At 40.4% G+C, this 15,954-nt stretch overlaps 1 protein-coding gene across 5 annotated transcripts in view; it reads left to right on the forward strand.

Annotated features, from left to right (window-relative positions):
- The window catches only part of UBE2H (ubiquitin conjugating enzyme E2 H), a 92,360-nt gene extending 76,831 nt beyond the window's left edge, over window positions 1-15,529 (forward strand). For all 5 annotated transcript variants that reach the window (XM_064487370.1, XM_010975652.3, XM_031455359.2 and 2 more), the window contains 2 exons: window positions 7,418-7,546; window positions 11,217-15,529. In XM_064487370.1, coding sequence (XP_064343440.1) covers window positions 7,418-7,546; window positions 11,217-11,341 — 254 coding nt within the window. In that variant the 3' untranslated portion in view covers window positions 11,342-15,529. The remainder of the gene's footprint in view (window positions 1-7,417; window positions 7,547-11,216) is intronic.
- Window positions 15,530-15,954: the final 425 nt, after the last annotated feature.

The raw sequence follows: 15,954 nt of genomic DNA on the forward strand, positions 1-15,954 counted from the left end.
ACTTAAAAGCCTGTAATGCTGTCAGTGGTGAGATTAAGTCTATCTGTCATGAATATTGCTGAGGGGAGGGTATAGCTCAGTGGTAGAGTGTGCTTAGCATGCACAAGGTCCTGGATTCAATCCCCAGTACCTCCATTTAAAAAATAATAATAATAAATAAATGCAGATAAAACCTAATAACCTTCCTCCCCTCTGTGGGGAGAAGGGGAAATAACAAGCATAAAATACTGGGCTTTAAAAAGAAAAAAAAAATAGAGGAAAAAAAGAATAAAAAAAGTTCTTTTAAATGAAGTGTGACAATATAAATTGTCAAATTAAAAAATATAGCAAAAATTCTTCAGATGTTTAATTCTTACTAATTCTGCTAATTGCACACTCTCTTTTAAAAGGTGTGAGAAAGGAAGAGTTTTGTTTTATGCAGGCATGACCCTCTTTATGAGATGTTATTCTGTCTTTAAAAGATATCCATGGATTAACATGAGAACACGTGTAAATCTAATGAGTTCATACCTTTCATATACTTTTATCCACGCAGGATGCCCTCTCAGTTAAGTGATAGGGTACATTCTTGAACATATCATCTAGCACATTGGTTTGCTGGATTTCATTGAAGCATGTTGGAATTTGGTGAACTAAATACAGCATGGCAAGCCTTGTGGCCAGCTGGTTCTGTGCCACAGTGCCACAGCAAGTCTTTGTCGTGGTCTGCTTCAGCTTGCTATGTTTGTGCCCTCAAACAGGCTTTCCTCATTGAAGTTAGGTTCAAACTAGTTAGTGTTTAGTCTCAAAGCCATTTCTTTTTAAAAGCCCGCCTGCCTATCTGAGGGCATTTGTCCTGATTGGCTTTATTGAAGTCTTCCTCTAGGGGATGTCTGTCACCTTTTAGAACCCGCTGCTTACTCAGTCTTTCGTACATAACACCTGCTTGGTCATACGCAGTGCTGATCCTCCACTGCTGATCCTCACAGACTGTAAGTAGAAGAAAAATTAAAGTGGAAAACTCAAATTCATCATTAATAGTACAACTTCTTAAGGGCTGACAAAAGAGTAGAAAAGTAAGGATCTGTTAATTAACCCCAAATTATTAAATGACCGGAGGAAATCTGGAGATTTTATTTTGCCCTGTTTCAATCTTATAGACTTGGACTACACGTATGTTAGTTAGTACATGTGTTTTTATACATATAGTAGATCCCCCCCCCCAAAAAAAACTTCAATGAATGAAATGGAATTTTATGATTGGTTTTATTTTGAACATATGGCTATAAATCCATGGCTTGCTTAGCAATCATGATGAATTAGTTTCTTATAAGATGAGCAAAGTCAATCAATGGGATTTTGAAAGGTCAGCTGCTAATTTTCTCTAGCAAATCAAGGATAACATGGTTTTAACTCCTAGATGATCTCAACTTATTTAGCCATAAACTTCAACTATAATGGCCAAAAGCCATGGAAATAAGGAAGTCATAGAGTTATCAGTTCTGGGCCACTAGAATCAACTCCTTGTGGGTTTTGACCGTCTTTTTACTTCTTTAATTGTGGGGTTTTTCTTTCTCTTTTTGCAGCCCTGCTCCCTATTGATATGAAACATATAATGTCTTAGGGAGCTGTGGCTAGCTCAGTGATTGTCACCTTGGGAGGCCAGGGGTCCTTCTCCTGGGGGGTCAGTGAAATATAAGTCTGTTTGGATAGCATGCTTCTGGAGTATGAGGTTTTGAAGGAAAACAAGAACTTGCTATTGATGAGAAATGACCTGAGTGATTGTTTTAAGGACATGTTCTCTGATTGCAAAGGCAAGAGTTTGGAGCCTGGAAGGCCATCCAGAAACGGTTGTCCTGATCCATGTCTGGAAAGATATATTGAGCTTGATGTAGTTACATGCCAGGGGAAACGGAAGAGGAACTAGAGGCATTTCATTAGCACAAGTAGTGACTCTGAGAAGTTGGCTGAGTACAAGGAATAAAAGAGGAAGGCCTAACCGAGGTCCTTCCAGAGGTTCAGAGCCTAGGGACAAGGATGTTGCAGGAGAAAGGTATAGGTTTTCAGAGAAATAATTTTAGGTGTGTCAAGTTTAAGAAGAGAAATATAAAGGACTGATTAGAAGGTTTGGTAGTTATCAACATAGACTTATTTCTTTGAAATTGTAAGATGATGAGCTTCCTGGAGTAACAGTATATAAAATACACTCTGTATTAATACAAAGACCACAGAATTCACACTGCTGTGCAAGTGGCTGATGTCTTTCCAAACAAGTTTTTCTGCATGTTATTTGTTTGGCTTTAAAAAGAAGGAACCCAGGACATTGGGCATCTGGGGGACAAGGAGTAGGGTGAGAAAAGGGGGCAGGATAGGTGGTACTGGAGAAGGGAGGAGTGGCTTTGATGGCTGGTGGTGCCTGGCTGTGACTGTACTGTATTTATGGTGTGTTTTCTGAGTTACAGTGTTTGGGGTGTTAAATCTGAAAAAACAAGTTGAAGATTATGTAAGTTCCAGTCTCTGAGAGGACTGCCTGGTAATTGTGGTTCCTGGTAGGGCTGACCACATCAGGCTTCAGCATCCACAGGGTTTTAACCTGAAGATAGCAGCATGCTTTGCAAAAGTTTCCATTTTAATGTTCAAAGGAAATAGAGGAAGAAGAAATAACTTATGGTCACTGGTTCATAAACAACCGAGAATAAAACATGAGATATGTGATTCATCCCCTCCTGTGTTTTCTTTAAGCCTTGTACCCGTCTTTTTGTGAGTCACCTGGAGTAGGGTGGCTATACTTTAAGAATTGGTGCATTTGTGTGTGTGTGACTCATTTTAATTAACGTATTCCTTGAGGGATACAAGTAGCTGAAATTTCTTCTGAGAAGATGGCATATATGTATTAATATTTCAGTCTAGTCCTTTGATGCAGTTTGAAACCTGTTTTATAGTCATTTTTAGTAACGTGTACTACTTTTTGCAGGATTATACTTCTCTTTTTGCAGATGAAGAAATTGAGATGCAGAGAGGAAGAGACCTGCTTTCCTACCTATAGTTTGGAATACCTCCACCTGGAGGAAGTGATGGTGATAGCAGTGTGCAGAAAAAGAATGATGAAAGGGTCAGGGAGGGCTACTAAATTAGAGCCTCTTGGCAGCTTAGCTGCCAAGACCTCTGAACATTTTCTTGAGCTAGAGAACCTACAAGCAAATAGCTCTTTCCATTTGGTCTCTGAGGACAGGGATGTGTAAGGGAGGTAATGCATTTCTGCACACACATCACACATGCAGATGCCAGCCTGTCCTAAGTCAGAATCTCTGGGGTAGGTTTGAGGCCTCAGCATACATATTTAGAAAAAAACTCCATGCGTAATTCTTAGGGACAAACAGTCGGGACCTGGACTCACCCAAGACTCTGGACTGAGTAGGGTAAATGATGCTGCTTTAGATGAGAGATCAGTATGATTTGAGTGTTTTTAAAAATTAAATATGAATATAAATCATAATGTGCTTCAGCTGAAGTCTGAGTGTTGTAACATTGTTAACATTAATACTATAAGGTTAGGCTGAAGAATCAGTCTTAATGGACTGTATTTTGAGAAGTGCTGATTTAGTCCAAGGCAAAAGTAAGAGCTGTTTGCTTATCAGAATTTAGACTTCTCAGGGATCTTGGGACTTCCTTTAAAAATTAAGGCAGCCAGTAATGGAGCCAGCTGACTGTAATCTCTAGGTAGCTCTTGGGTAGCGTATGTCAGGCACTCTCCCTTTCAAAAAAATGAAAGGTTAATGTTTTTCTAAAAAGAGTTGAACTGATTTATTAACAATTTCAGGGGAAAAAATGTTTATTATGATGGATTTTTTTCCAAAGATGAGTATCTTTATTTCATTCTTGGTTTATACTTTGTCTCTTCTACCAAAATACTTATCTTGAAAGCAGATTTTGTGCACATCTGCATGTCTGAGAGATGTTTCTTTGTGGAGGACCCTCTCAATGGTAGTCACTCTGTTAGCCACTTTCAGGAATACTTTATTGTTTGAAAATGGCCATGGCCACAACATCCTGGCCTTCAGAAGCTGTCATCTTCACCCCAAACTGGGCTGTGTACTTTTCCTTTTCTGCTCTTCTGTTTTAGAGTTATGACTCAGCACCTCTGTAAAATGGATCAAAAGTATGTTAATGCCTGAAGACAGTAGACACAGGAAGGAAAAACCAATCATTGAGGGTTCTTTTATTTGTTTTGGACAAATACATAAGGCAAAGCCACTTATTGGTAGCTTGAAAACCTTAAAAGTAGTGGGGAAGGGTATAAAATCTTTTCCTGGAACACATGAAACACCTAGTTATGAGACATGTTGTCTGCAGTATTTCTCAAATCCTGAAGGACTTCTGAACTGAAAGAGAGTAAAACCTGCACTTTATTGTTTTCTTCAAGTTCTTTGTTGTTTGATAGGAACATTCAGCTATTAAATCTTTTGGGAGCAGCACCTGTAATGCTGATATGGCAGGAGAGGCCCCCAGTTCACTATGTGTGGGTATCTGTGAACAGCCACGGGCTGTTTCCTGTGGTTGAGCTACTTGAAAACAAGCCACACTGCCTCTGTGAAATACCTGACAGTTCAGCCAAGAAATTCTTGAACATTCTCTGCTTAGGGACCATCCTGTTGGCCTTGAACTTGTGAGAAAGGAAAACTTTGGGGAGGGTGGTGACCATGCCTGAGGGTATACAATTTTGATGCAGGGATTGGGGAGCTTGTCCCTTCATGGTTGAGACAGTGTTCCTTTTATCTATTAAGAGAAGCAGTGTAATTGATAAGCCCAGGTTTGAAACCCAGTTCCTTGGGTAAGTTACCTGACCTCTCTGTGCTTCATTTTCCCCATATGCAGAATGGAGATAGTAATGGTACCTATCTCATTGGCTGTAGTAAAATTAAGAATGTATATATAAAGTGATTACAGGGCCTGGCTTACAGTAGGGGCTGTGTAAGTGTAAACTGTTGCTGCTGTTACTATTACTGTTACTGTTATTAATGTTACTCTAACTCTTCCCTGCTCTGAGGTCATGTTCAATTTGTAAAACTTCCGATTCACACTTTTTGTTCTTCTTAATTTGCTTACCGTTTGGCATTTTCTGCCACTGCCTTGGTAGCCCATCTACTTAAGGATAAAGAGAGGAAAATTTTTTTCAGAATTTTTGTGTTTTATTAAATGTTTCAAACATATGCAAAAGTTGAAAGGACTTATTTATAGGAAAATGCTATTTTTACAGGTAAACGAAGTAAAATGTCATTTGAAGTGTGAAATATAGAAATTACAAGCCTGTTGCTTTAACATAACTTTTAAAATATTCTTATACACACTGTGTACATCATAATTCTAGAGAATATACTATTTTACAGACTTTCCACTCAGAGCGTGAGCATTTTTCTCTGTCCCTTAGCCTTTACAGATAGTTCACAATGATTTTGTACGATGAATAACTATTGGTTTGTTAAATATGTTGCTTCGTTTTTTTTAAAAAAAAAAAAAGTAAAACAGTGGTGAAAATCCTGCCACAAATTGTTGGGGTTGTCTTCGAATATCATTTTTCTGTGCTTTTTGATTAAGAATCTCTGCATTTGTTTCCTGGCATGTGAGAATTTTACTATAATGTGGTTATTTAGAAAGCTAGCCTTATCAATAATACCAAGTCCTTAACTTGGGGTTGAAGGTAAACCTGCTCTTTGTACTGACAGATGAATGAGAACAGGACTGCTGGCTGTCGTGGGATTGTCCATCCATCACTCTCTGAGTTGTTCAGTATGAGATCTGTGAGCCATATGTAGTTATTTAAGTTTAATTTGGTTAGAATGAAATGAAATGAAAAATTCAGTTCCTCACAGTCAAACCAGCTGTATTTCACGTGCTCAACAGCCACTTGTGGCTAGTGTCTGCCATACTGGTAGCAGATACAGGACATTTTTGTCATTGGAGAAAGTTCTGTTAAATAGTGCAGCTCTAGGTCATTCTGACTGCTCAGTTTCTTAACTTTATAGCGACAAGGAAGAGCTGCTTCTTGCTTGTAGGATTTTCTAGAGCAGAGGTCAGCAAATGTTGACTGCCTGGTTTTGCGTATAAAGTTTTATTGGAACATAGCCACACCCACTTGTTTATCTGTTATTTGTGGCAGCTTTTGTGCTGCGGTGGTGGAGCTGAGTGTTGAGTAGCTGTGACAGACCAAATGTGGCCCACAAAGCCCAAGTTAGTATTTACTCTGGCCCTTTACGAAAAAGTTGGCTGACCCTTTTTATCTAGACCAGGGTTTTTGAACCTCTACATTATTGACATTGTGGTTGTGCAGGGCTATCCTGTGCATTGTACTGTAGTAGGGTGTTAGCAGCGTCCTGGCCTCTGTCCACTAGGTGCTGGTGGCACCACCTACCCCCTCCCTCACCCAGTTGTGACAACCAAATCTCTCTCCACGTGTTGCCAAGTGGCCGCAGGGGAGCAAAATCACCCCTGGCTGAGAACTACTAATCTAAAGTGATGGGCTTGACAGAACATTCCCTTATAATACTGTGTGAGAGTGCCCACTCTAGAACAAAATTCATTAAAAGAGCAGAGTAAATTAAAAGAGTAGTTTTTATGCTACTGTGCTTTAGCATTCCCTCCAGAAACAGAAGTGTTTTTTATAAAACATGGTGAGTAACTAGAGTGGGCAGAGAAATGGAAGCCTGCTTTCTTTGTAAAACACTAGGTGACTGCAGGGGTTTTGTTGTTTGCGCTGTGTGTGTAGATGTCATCGGTGTACACCCAGCTGAATCTGGCAAGAAGGGAGTTAATAAATGTTTATTAAAATTAGTATTAATAAATACAGGAAATTGGTACTTATCTGTCTTACGATTGTTTATGATTTTAAGTGTCCATATAGGTTCCCACCCTTATTACCCAGAATAATTGAAGAACTGGTTATATTCATCTCCATTGGAAATTAGAAGAATTGAATTAAATGTTAAGGCCTATAAAATTGTGTTCACTTCTTTTAAGATGTGATGCTTGAATACTTCTCAGGGTGGGGATTTTTTTTCAAAGTTGTAGAAATGGCGATGTTAAGACATTACTCAGTTTGTGAGAATGTGGAGTACTATAGCATATTGGGCACAGGTTTTAATTCATAAGCAGTGTATGTAATGTTTCTCAATTCTCAGTTTAGAAAGTAGAGCGAATTAGAATTGGGACAACTGCCTTTCAAAGAGAGTATCAAGTGTACCTCTATCTGATTCTTCAAATTAAGTTTAAAGATTGGTTTTGAAAGGAGTATGTAAAATATAAGTCACAGGTAATGGAGCACACTTTTATGGAAAAATAAATTAAATACCTAGGAAGGTAAGACATTTTGACTACTAAATTCACATGAATTTTAGGTGAACTTGCTTGTTCCGTGCATGACGTATTTCTGTTTGTTTTTCAGATCTTACCAATATATTTGAGTCCTTCCTGCCCCAGTTGTTGGCCTATCCCAACCCCATAGATCCTCTCAATGGTGACGCTGCAGCTATGTACCTCCATCGACCAGAAGAATACAAGCAGAAAATTAAAGGTAAGGCAAATAGTTGAGCCTGGGGACAGAATAACTTAAGTCTGTTGTGTTTTGATCATTAAAACCCTTCTTAGTTATTCATAATTTTTCTCAGGCATAAAAAGAGACAGCTGTGGGCTGGAGCAGAGTTCACTGGCCTCAGTAGCTAGGTTCGAGGGTCAGAGACACCTTTAAAAAGCTGGAGGTTTCAGCAAGGAAGAAGGGAAAGAGAGAGGGAAAAAAAAGGGAAGTTGAGGAAGAGGGGTGTTTACTAACTGGGTGGTAGTAGACATAGCCCTGCCCAGAAATCCCTGTGACCACCTGTATGGAAGAACCTTTGCCTTCATTTGCTTCCTCTTGTCGGTAAAATTAGAAAATTGGCTTGAGAGTAAAGGATTAATTGAAAGGCATAATCTCACATTTGTTTACAAATGGAATTGTCCTGGCCCATCAGGACAGCAATTAACTTTGGGAGTTGGGGAATAATTACCGAATTCATCAGTAGACTTTTAAAAAATTATATCATGTTATCTGTTGAGTAAAAAATACCCAACTGGCTAACTGGCTGCTTTTCTTGGTCTCATACTGATATGCTTGTATTTTGGGGAGTTTACATCTAGGCACATTTCTCTTCTACTGGCCCCAGTGCCCTGGAGCTGCGGATTTTTCTATTAAAACTTAAAATGTGCTATCAAAGTTTAGAAATGTACGGCACTACTACATTTAGAAATTTAGTAGCACTAGTTGGCTCATCCTGTAAGATTTAGAATCCTGTTTTCCCATTCTTAGTTTACATGCTCATGGGAACGAACTTCGTTAAGATGAAAACGTGGTTCTGAAAGGACAGCTAAAGCTACACACAAGGTTACCCCGTTCACCACATTGTCCTTTTATCTCTGTGTATGCTTGAGAACTTTCGTAGTGAAAAGTCTAGATACATAAAGCTCCACCAGAAAGGAAAGAAATTTAAAGTCCGTGAAAATAGGCCTGCTCTTCTTAACAAATGGCTTAGCATGACTTGTTCATCTGCAACCGTTCAGAACGTCAGCTTCTACAAGGTGTATGGCCCCTCTGAGCACGTTTGCAAGAGATGGCAGTAGAAATAATTCATGAGAGCCCAGAATACATTGGTCTTCCCTTTTCTGTGATGGTTTGAGACGAATGGGAGCATCTGAGGCTACTGAACAGTAGTTTTCCTTTTCTTCATTTTTTCATTCTTCCCTGGTCTCCTAGGATATCATTTGGTACTTTTGTTGAGAATAAAGTAAAAATAAATTTACTGTAATTAATTTACTTAGGGCTCAGGTGCTTTGCAAATTAATATCTAATTTATGTAGCAAAATATCGATAAAGGCAAAGAAACATACATTTAAAGAAAAACGTAGTCATTTTCGACCAGATAAAATTCTGTTATGAGACTGTATTAAAATTTTGACATAGCAGTCACTTAACAGTGTCTGCAACCCACAGATATCTCAGTGCAGAGCATATTTCTATAGTTCTTATGTTCATTATGCCTCACTGTTTAACACTATTCCTGTTTTAGTTCCTATCTGCTATAGTCCCAATTACAAATGGAACCCAAACTATGTTTTTATCTTAGAACAGCAAGCTCTAGCTTAGGCTCTAGATTTCTGAAACATTAGTGTTGGCTATCATTAGTGATCTGAGGTCTGTCAGACCTGAGCTCACCCCAACTTCCTACTGCACCTTTATATATATTCCCCCCACCATCTTTTCTTTGTTGCTTCCTATGGAAAATAAGAGATCCTGTCTTATTTCTCAGACCCAGGCCCCCACCAACCTGTGATCTTGGTCTCCCATTTATCCCCTTCTTCCTAGCATGTTGGTCTTCCTCCTCCATGTTACCGCCTCAGAGGTATCCCCATGTCAGAAGCCTTTATCTGCTCCTGTGGACTCCTTTAAGTCTTGCTGTTTATTTCCTTTAGTTTTCAAACTTCTCACTTCCTTGCCTTAAACTCCTGGGGTCTAGTTTTGCTTCTCCTCCCCTTCTGAATTTGTGACCCTCTCTCTCCCTAATCATTTAGACTTTTCTCAAGACCCGTTTTCCTGGACCTCTCTGCAAATATAGCCTTCCTGGCTCTCACAGGCTGCAGTCCTTTCCTCCTGCTTCCTTCTGATGGCACTTAGCAGCTGACTGTTTTTATCTTTGTCTGTGACTCCTGCTTATTAGTGACCTTGCTGTTCATTTTTCTATCTCCTGAAAGGCCTTGTCCCCGTAAGCACTTACGACACGTTGGTCTCCTTGAATGTACTGAAGAAGGCTCATAGCATCAAATTACAGTGTCAGAGTGCAGCAGCTTCTTTCTACAAAGGAAGAAAAAGTAGCCAATCTGTTAGAGAGTAAAAATAAAATTTCTAAGACTTTAATAAACACTTTTCTCACTCAAAAAAGTAAATTAAGGTAAGTTTCTACCTAGCCAGGGGCTTTTGAAGTCTCATTATCTCAGCATAAAATTTTGTTATAATGAATTTGTAGGGCTCTAAGTCAGAAGTCTGCAAACTTCTGTAAATGCCCAGATTTGGCCACATACAGTCTCTGTCATGTACTCTTCTTTTTCTCTTCCTTTTTTTAACAACCCTTTGAAAATATAAAAAATATTCTTAGCTGGCCCTGCACTAAATTGTTCAGACTTGATCCTTTTACCTTCTCTTCTAGTCCCTGCAACTCCATAGGACGAAAAACAAAGCACGAGGACACGAGGATATGTTTTTCTGGATAGGATTCTGTCTCGTCTTTTCCTATTGTGTGAATAGGCTATTTACTTAAACTGTCTGCACCTGGACTTTTAGGAACACGCTTGTTTATTTGGCAGTTCTTAAATTTTTTTTTTCAGCTAACCTAGATTCAGCCTAGGCTATAGCAGCATAAATCTTTAGGTAAATAAATAATAGGTAGTAATGTCACTCAGGCTAGCTGTGTCCCCAGAGAGCAGCTTGTTCCTGAGCAGCTGAGAGACTTTTTACCAGCTTATTCAAAAACCTGACAGGCAGGATCTGTTTAGACTAAAATCTCTTCCTAAAATAATAGACTTGGGCTGATGGTAATTATATAACTGTAGATCTAAATTGATGTGGGATTTCCTTGTAAATTACTGTGGACTCATAACTAGTCCTGTTCTATCTGGGGGGTGAATAGTTTAGTTAACCCAGAAAGTAAAAAGAAAGTATAGGGCTTGCATTTCCCCAGTCTATCAAGTTTGGAGGAGTGCAGTAGCATATCAGTAAGCAACAAGGGGTGAGTGAGAGGACGCCCTGGCTGGAGAACTGGGGGTTCTTCAACCCCAGACATCATCCTGGATGTCTGCCGGCTTTCCTGGGTCTTGCAGCCAAGGCCCAGGGTGGTCAGGCTGTCTTGTACACGTCCGTGAGGGAGGTGATGGCCCAGAGGAGAGCGGGGGTGGTGACGCAGTGTATTTATTCCCCTGCAGATCAAGTGTTAAGTTTTGCCTCTTCTTACTTAAGGGGGCAAAGAGCATCAACTCCAAAGGCATCTCCCTGTGCAATTTTCCCCTTAGCTTTAGTGACTAGAATAACTGTCATCGTCTGTTTCCCCCCTGCCCACACCGCACGCGGAAAGCTTGGGGACTTGTCAGCTTTGGGGTTGTTGAAGCACAGGCCCACCTGCTCACTACCTTTGTGTTTTTTTTATCCCCCCAACCCTGTGCAGAGTACATCCAGAAATATGCAACGGAGGAGGCACTAAAAGAGCAGGAAGAGGGCACCGGTGACAGCTCGTCGGAGAGTTCTATGTCTGACTTTTCAGAAGATGAGGCCCAGGATATGGAGTTGTAGTAGAAAAAGCACCTGCTTTTCAGAAAGACTATTATTTCCTAACCATGAGAAGCAGACTATAATATTCATATTTAAACAAAGCAATTTTTTTTATTACTAAACAAGGTTTTTATGAATAATAGCATTGATATATATATATTATATATCACCCTTTAGATCTTGATTTCTTGGTCATTTCTCAACCTGAGGTGCATAGCATATTCCCACATTCCATTTTGGTAGCAATATGCGGTCTGGATGCATGCATTCATAAGTCCATTTGGCCAAGTCAGCCTGTGTGCTACTGAACTGTCAAAAGAAATAGCCGCTCTGATAGATAGACATGAGTAAAAATAACAGGAAAAAGTTGCTTCTTTTATTGATGGTTCCAAAGAAACATACCAAACCAACCAGCTCTTGGACGTGAAGATAGAATAGTGCTTTTTCAAAATGGAAAGGAAAAAACTGGGGAGGAAAAGGCCTGCTGTGGGAGCATTTAGAGCCAGCCACGTCAGAACTGGAGCTGCTCCTTCCTGTGTGCATCCTAGGTGGCCCCATTTCTGTGGAGTAACAATATAAAACAGGGAGCTAATTGGAGGATTGAAACTGAAAACAACTTTTTGACTTGGATTTTAAGTACATTTTTATATGTAGATTCCTGCCCTTCTCACTACCCGGCCCTGCAACCACAAGTGTTTTGCTTTGGAGAACCTTTTGGAAGTGTTTTCTGAACCTGATTCTTTTTCTTGGGGGTAGAACTTGTAATCCAGACCTTTTTTGAGAGGACAGGACAGAAGGAGAAAAGTGACTGGGAAGATGTTTCCTTTCATCCAACACGTGCAGAGTCACATCCTCACCCTTTGCTGGCCACTTTGAGACTGCCACCCTGGACTGAGAGCTTTACATTTGAAGGAGGTTGTGGGGTTTTTGTTTCGGTTGTTTGGGGGGTTTTTTGTTTGTTTTTTTGGTGTGTGTGTGAATTGTGCTTAGACAGGTTGCAAATTTAATCCTCACTTACCAAGAGATGGCCTCCTCCTTGGACAGCTGCTCAGTGGACCATTAGACTTGGGAAGAAGACCCTTCTGGTGGCTGTGACTCCTGGGCACTCTTTCACGTTTTGATTTTGTTTTCCCTTCTGCTGCTGCTCTTGGCAGCAGCCTGGTCATCATCTGCTTGTGGGAGTGGGAAATGGGTATTTCAGACCCAACACACATTCTAAATTTAAAATGAGTAATAATTGGAATAAATAAAGGTTCTTGTACCCAAAGTGACTCTACATGAGAAAAACAAACACAGCTTTTTTTTCAGAGTGAGACTGAATAAGAGGAAAGGATTCAGAAATAGGATGTAGTAGAACAGGTTTTGAAGGAAGAAAATTTTCTCTCCTGTATATGTCAAAGGAAATAAGACAGTCTAAATGCCTGCTAATCAGATGTTTACTCAGCTAACCATATGTCCAGGTTGCTGGCAGAGTTTCTCCCAGATCCAAGTGTTGCCTGCTGAATTTGGAGAACTTCAGACAGTAGCTGTGTATTCTTTTTTGCCACAACCAGTAGGACAATAACAGAATTAGCCAATCCTAAAATCTTCTAAAGATGATTTTGAATGTCCCACTGGGATAATTTTTCTTTCTGTTGTGTGTTTTTTAGTTTAGAAGTGTTATATTCCACAAGATTTGAGTCAGTAAGGTTGGAAGATATCCTATCTTTTTTTATTCAAAAAGCACAATCAATCTTCTCTTTGAAAATCTATATAAAATACAACTTGCTTTTAGCATGATTATTTTCCTAAATAAAAAGCAAAGAATTTACTTATTTTATGTTAATTACGGGCATGAAGCAAAAGGTTTTCTTTTTAAAAAAAATTAAAAGTGAGTTATGTAGGGCTGTGGTTAGTTAACTGTACTGAGGTATCTATCTAGCATTTGTGGCTTGTTGGAAGGGTAGTATTAACTATTTAACATGTAATGGTGTACTTTAACTCTTATCTAGCACGTTGTCTTCTCATTACTTGGGGGAGGGAGGGTCTGTCTCTGCTGGCACTGTCTAACTTGCTTCCCTGCTGAATTAGCAGTTTGCTTGTGCTATAACCATTATTTGTAGGTGCGACTTAGGGTAGGCTTAAAGTGCTGGGTGGTGATTTGAGTTCAAACAATAAAAAATTGTATTTTTTCAATATTGTATAAACAATAGTGTTCTAATTACCTTTCAAAAATAATGTCCATATAATAATTGCCTTTAATCTTGTCAAAAAAAAAAAAAAAAAAACTAGTAGAACCAAGTTTAGGAAAGGTATGTGAGCGGTGCCACAGCTCTGCTCCCCGACTAAATCCATGTTTCTCTAACCGAAAGACATCAGCTTGCCTGCGATCAAGAGCTCCAGCACTAGGAGTCTGGTGGTACAGAATTTCCAAATGAAGATTTGTTGGGGGAGGTTGCAGGGGTTAAGAAGCAGACCTGAGCATGGCTGCAGTGTGTGTGCACGTGTGTGTGTGTGTGTCCATTCCAAGTCTGTGATGAAGGCAGAATTAGGCTTCTATGTTAGCACTGGAAGCTAACAAATTGCTACCCAAATCACGCTGTACCCTCTCGTCCTGTGCAGGTCTGTCCTTTCTGGGCACTAACCTTGGTCCAATGCATGTTTTTGGCTCTGTGTGGAGCTCTTCCTCTCCACTGGGAAATTGACTTTTGTTGAGTTGAACAGAATCCCTTCTCACAGTAACTTTTTATCCCTTCTCTGTGCCTAGGAGAGGTAGGAGTAGAAAGGAAGCTGGAAGAAGGCCTGGCTGTGACTGTGAGGACATTGGGCCCCCAATAATAGACGGTAGAGTGAGTCTGGAGCAGGGAATGGTATGACATCAAAAGCCTTTCTAGGCTGTCCCATCATAACACTCAGAAGAAGCGTCCAGAGCCCCTCAGAAAGGCTGAACATTATTGCTCTTAAAGGTGGTGGTGGTGGGTCAGAGCTGCTTCTGGCAGTTTCCTTTCCCTTCTTTTCTTTAGTACCCATCGTTGTTGACATCCTACCTTGTGGTTTATCAGCACAAGCCATTCTTCGCCCCTGTTCAAAGAACTAAGCTCAAGCTCTCACCGAACATCAACAAGCAGGAAGGCTGCACCACAGCAGCGTGGGATCGCTGCCCTCCAGCAGCCCCGCACCGGGGCCTCGTGGGTTGTTTCACAGCAGCCAACCTAGACACTGGCATTTTTGCTTTTCTGTCTTCATTCACATCGCCCTCCTTGAGGTTACTGTGCAGTTTCAACCAGCATTTTATACTAGTGGGATAACTGTCAAAAGTTGCCATATCTCTCTCCAATACCTAACATTTTTCTTCCACTTCAAAAGCTGTTCTAATTGCCAACTGGCTGATCTAAGCTCCAGAAGAGTGTCTCCCCTCGAAGGAATTTTTTCCCTCAAAAGACTCCCTGAAGCCCTAACTGGCCTTGGCCTGGCACTTGCTTTTTATTAGGCCTCCTATTGGGATGACTGAGAATCATGAAATACAGATCCTCTGCTGGCCTCCATGGTGAAGTTGTTAGACAACCAAGTTTCCAGGAACTAGTGTTTGATTTTAAATGGCAGGTGACCCTTCTATGTTCTAGGGAATCAATTAGGAAATTTGAAAGCCACTAACAAAAGTTAGTAAGAATTTTATTCATCTCATCAACTTCCTAACTGGGTTCATGGCCTTGTTGACTGAAAACAAGTCATTTCTGATTGGGTGCAAAGACCTGCATTTCTTTGGACTTCTTAATCCATGTTCATATTTTCTCTGGCCAGTGAAGATCTTGGCGATTCCATTAGGGCCTGGATGGAGTGGAGGCCCCTTGGGGAAGGGGGAGTTAGCCCTCAGGTGTGCAGGCTCTCCACTCACCTGAGGAAGGGCCAGGACTCAATTCAGCAAATAGTTGTCTTGGCTGTGGGCTTGGGAAGAAATGGCCATTATTTACTGATTGTATTTGGTACATATTGTGTGATACTTGAAGAGAGAAAAGGGACTTACCAGCCCTTAATTGAAATCTAAGCTTTTTATCACTTATTTTTTCCTTGCCCACCCTCCTCCCTTCCACCTCTTTCCTTGCATTGTGATGATATAGTGGGCACTTCTGTCAACAGGACAAATGCCTCCTCTGACTATAACCTCTTAATAGTTGTGTATAATGAAAACTGTAAACTTTTTTAAATAAAATGTGTATATACCTTGGCAAATGGCTGGACCTTGATCAATAAGATAATAGCCCCCGTGATTACTAAGCCTGATTTTAAAAACATCCTCCCTGTTCATCCAGCTCCTCTGAGCAATGGACTTTGGCTTTTTTTTTTTTAACTGAGAACTCTTAGAAGGCAGGTGACTGGGTTAGTTTGGGAAGGGAGTGTCATGTGTAAGCAGTACTAACTGAGAGGCTTTGTCTATAGTCCTACCCCTGTACCTGGAGTGACAGGTGACTACTGGCTGTAAACAGCTGGCTCTGAGGCTTCACCAGAACCTTGAAAAGCCATCTGTTCTGTGATGTCCTGTAGCCTGAAGGACTCCACCTCCCCCCAGGTGGATCAGTATGACTCTTGTGTTGCTGTTCAGCCCAAACCTCTAGGCCATGACAAGTAATGCTGAGGAAAGGGTACCCACCTGGCCT

This window comes from Camelus dromedarius, chromosome 7, assembly GCF_036321535.1.
Source record: "Camelus dromedarius isolate mCamDro1 chromosome 7, mCamDro1.pat, whole genome shotgun sequence".
NCBI lineage: Eukaryota > Metazoa > Chordata > Mammalia > Artiodactyla > Camelidae > Camelus > Camelus dromedarius.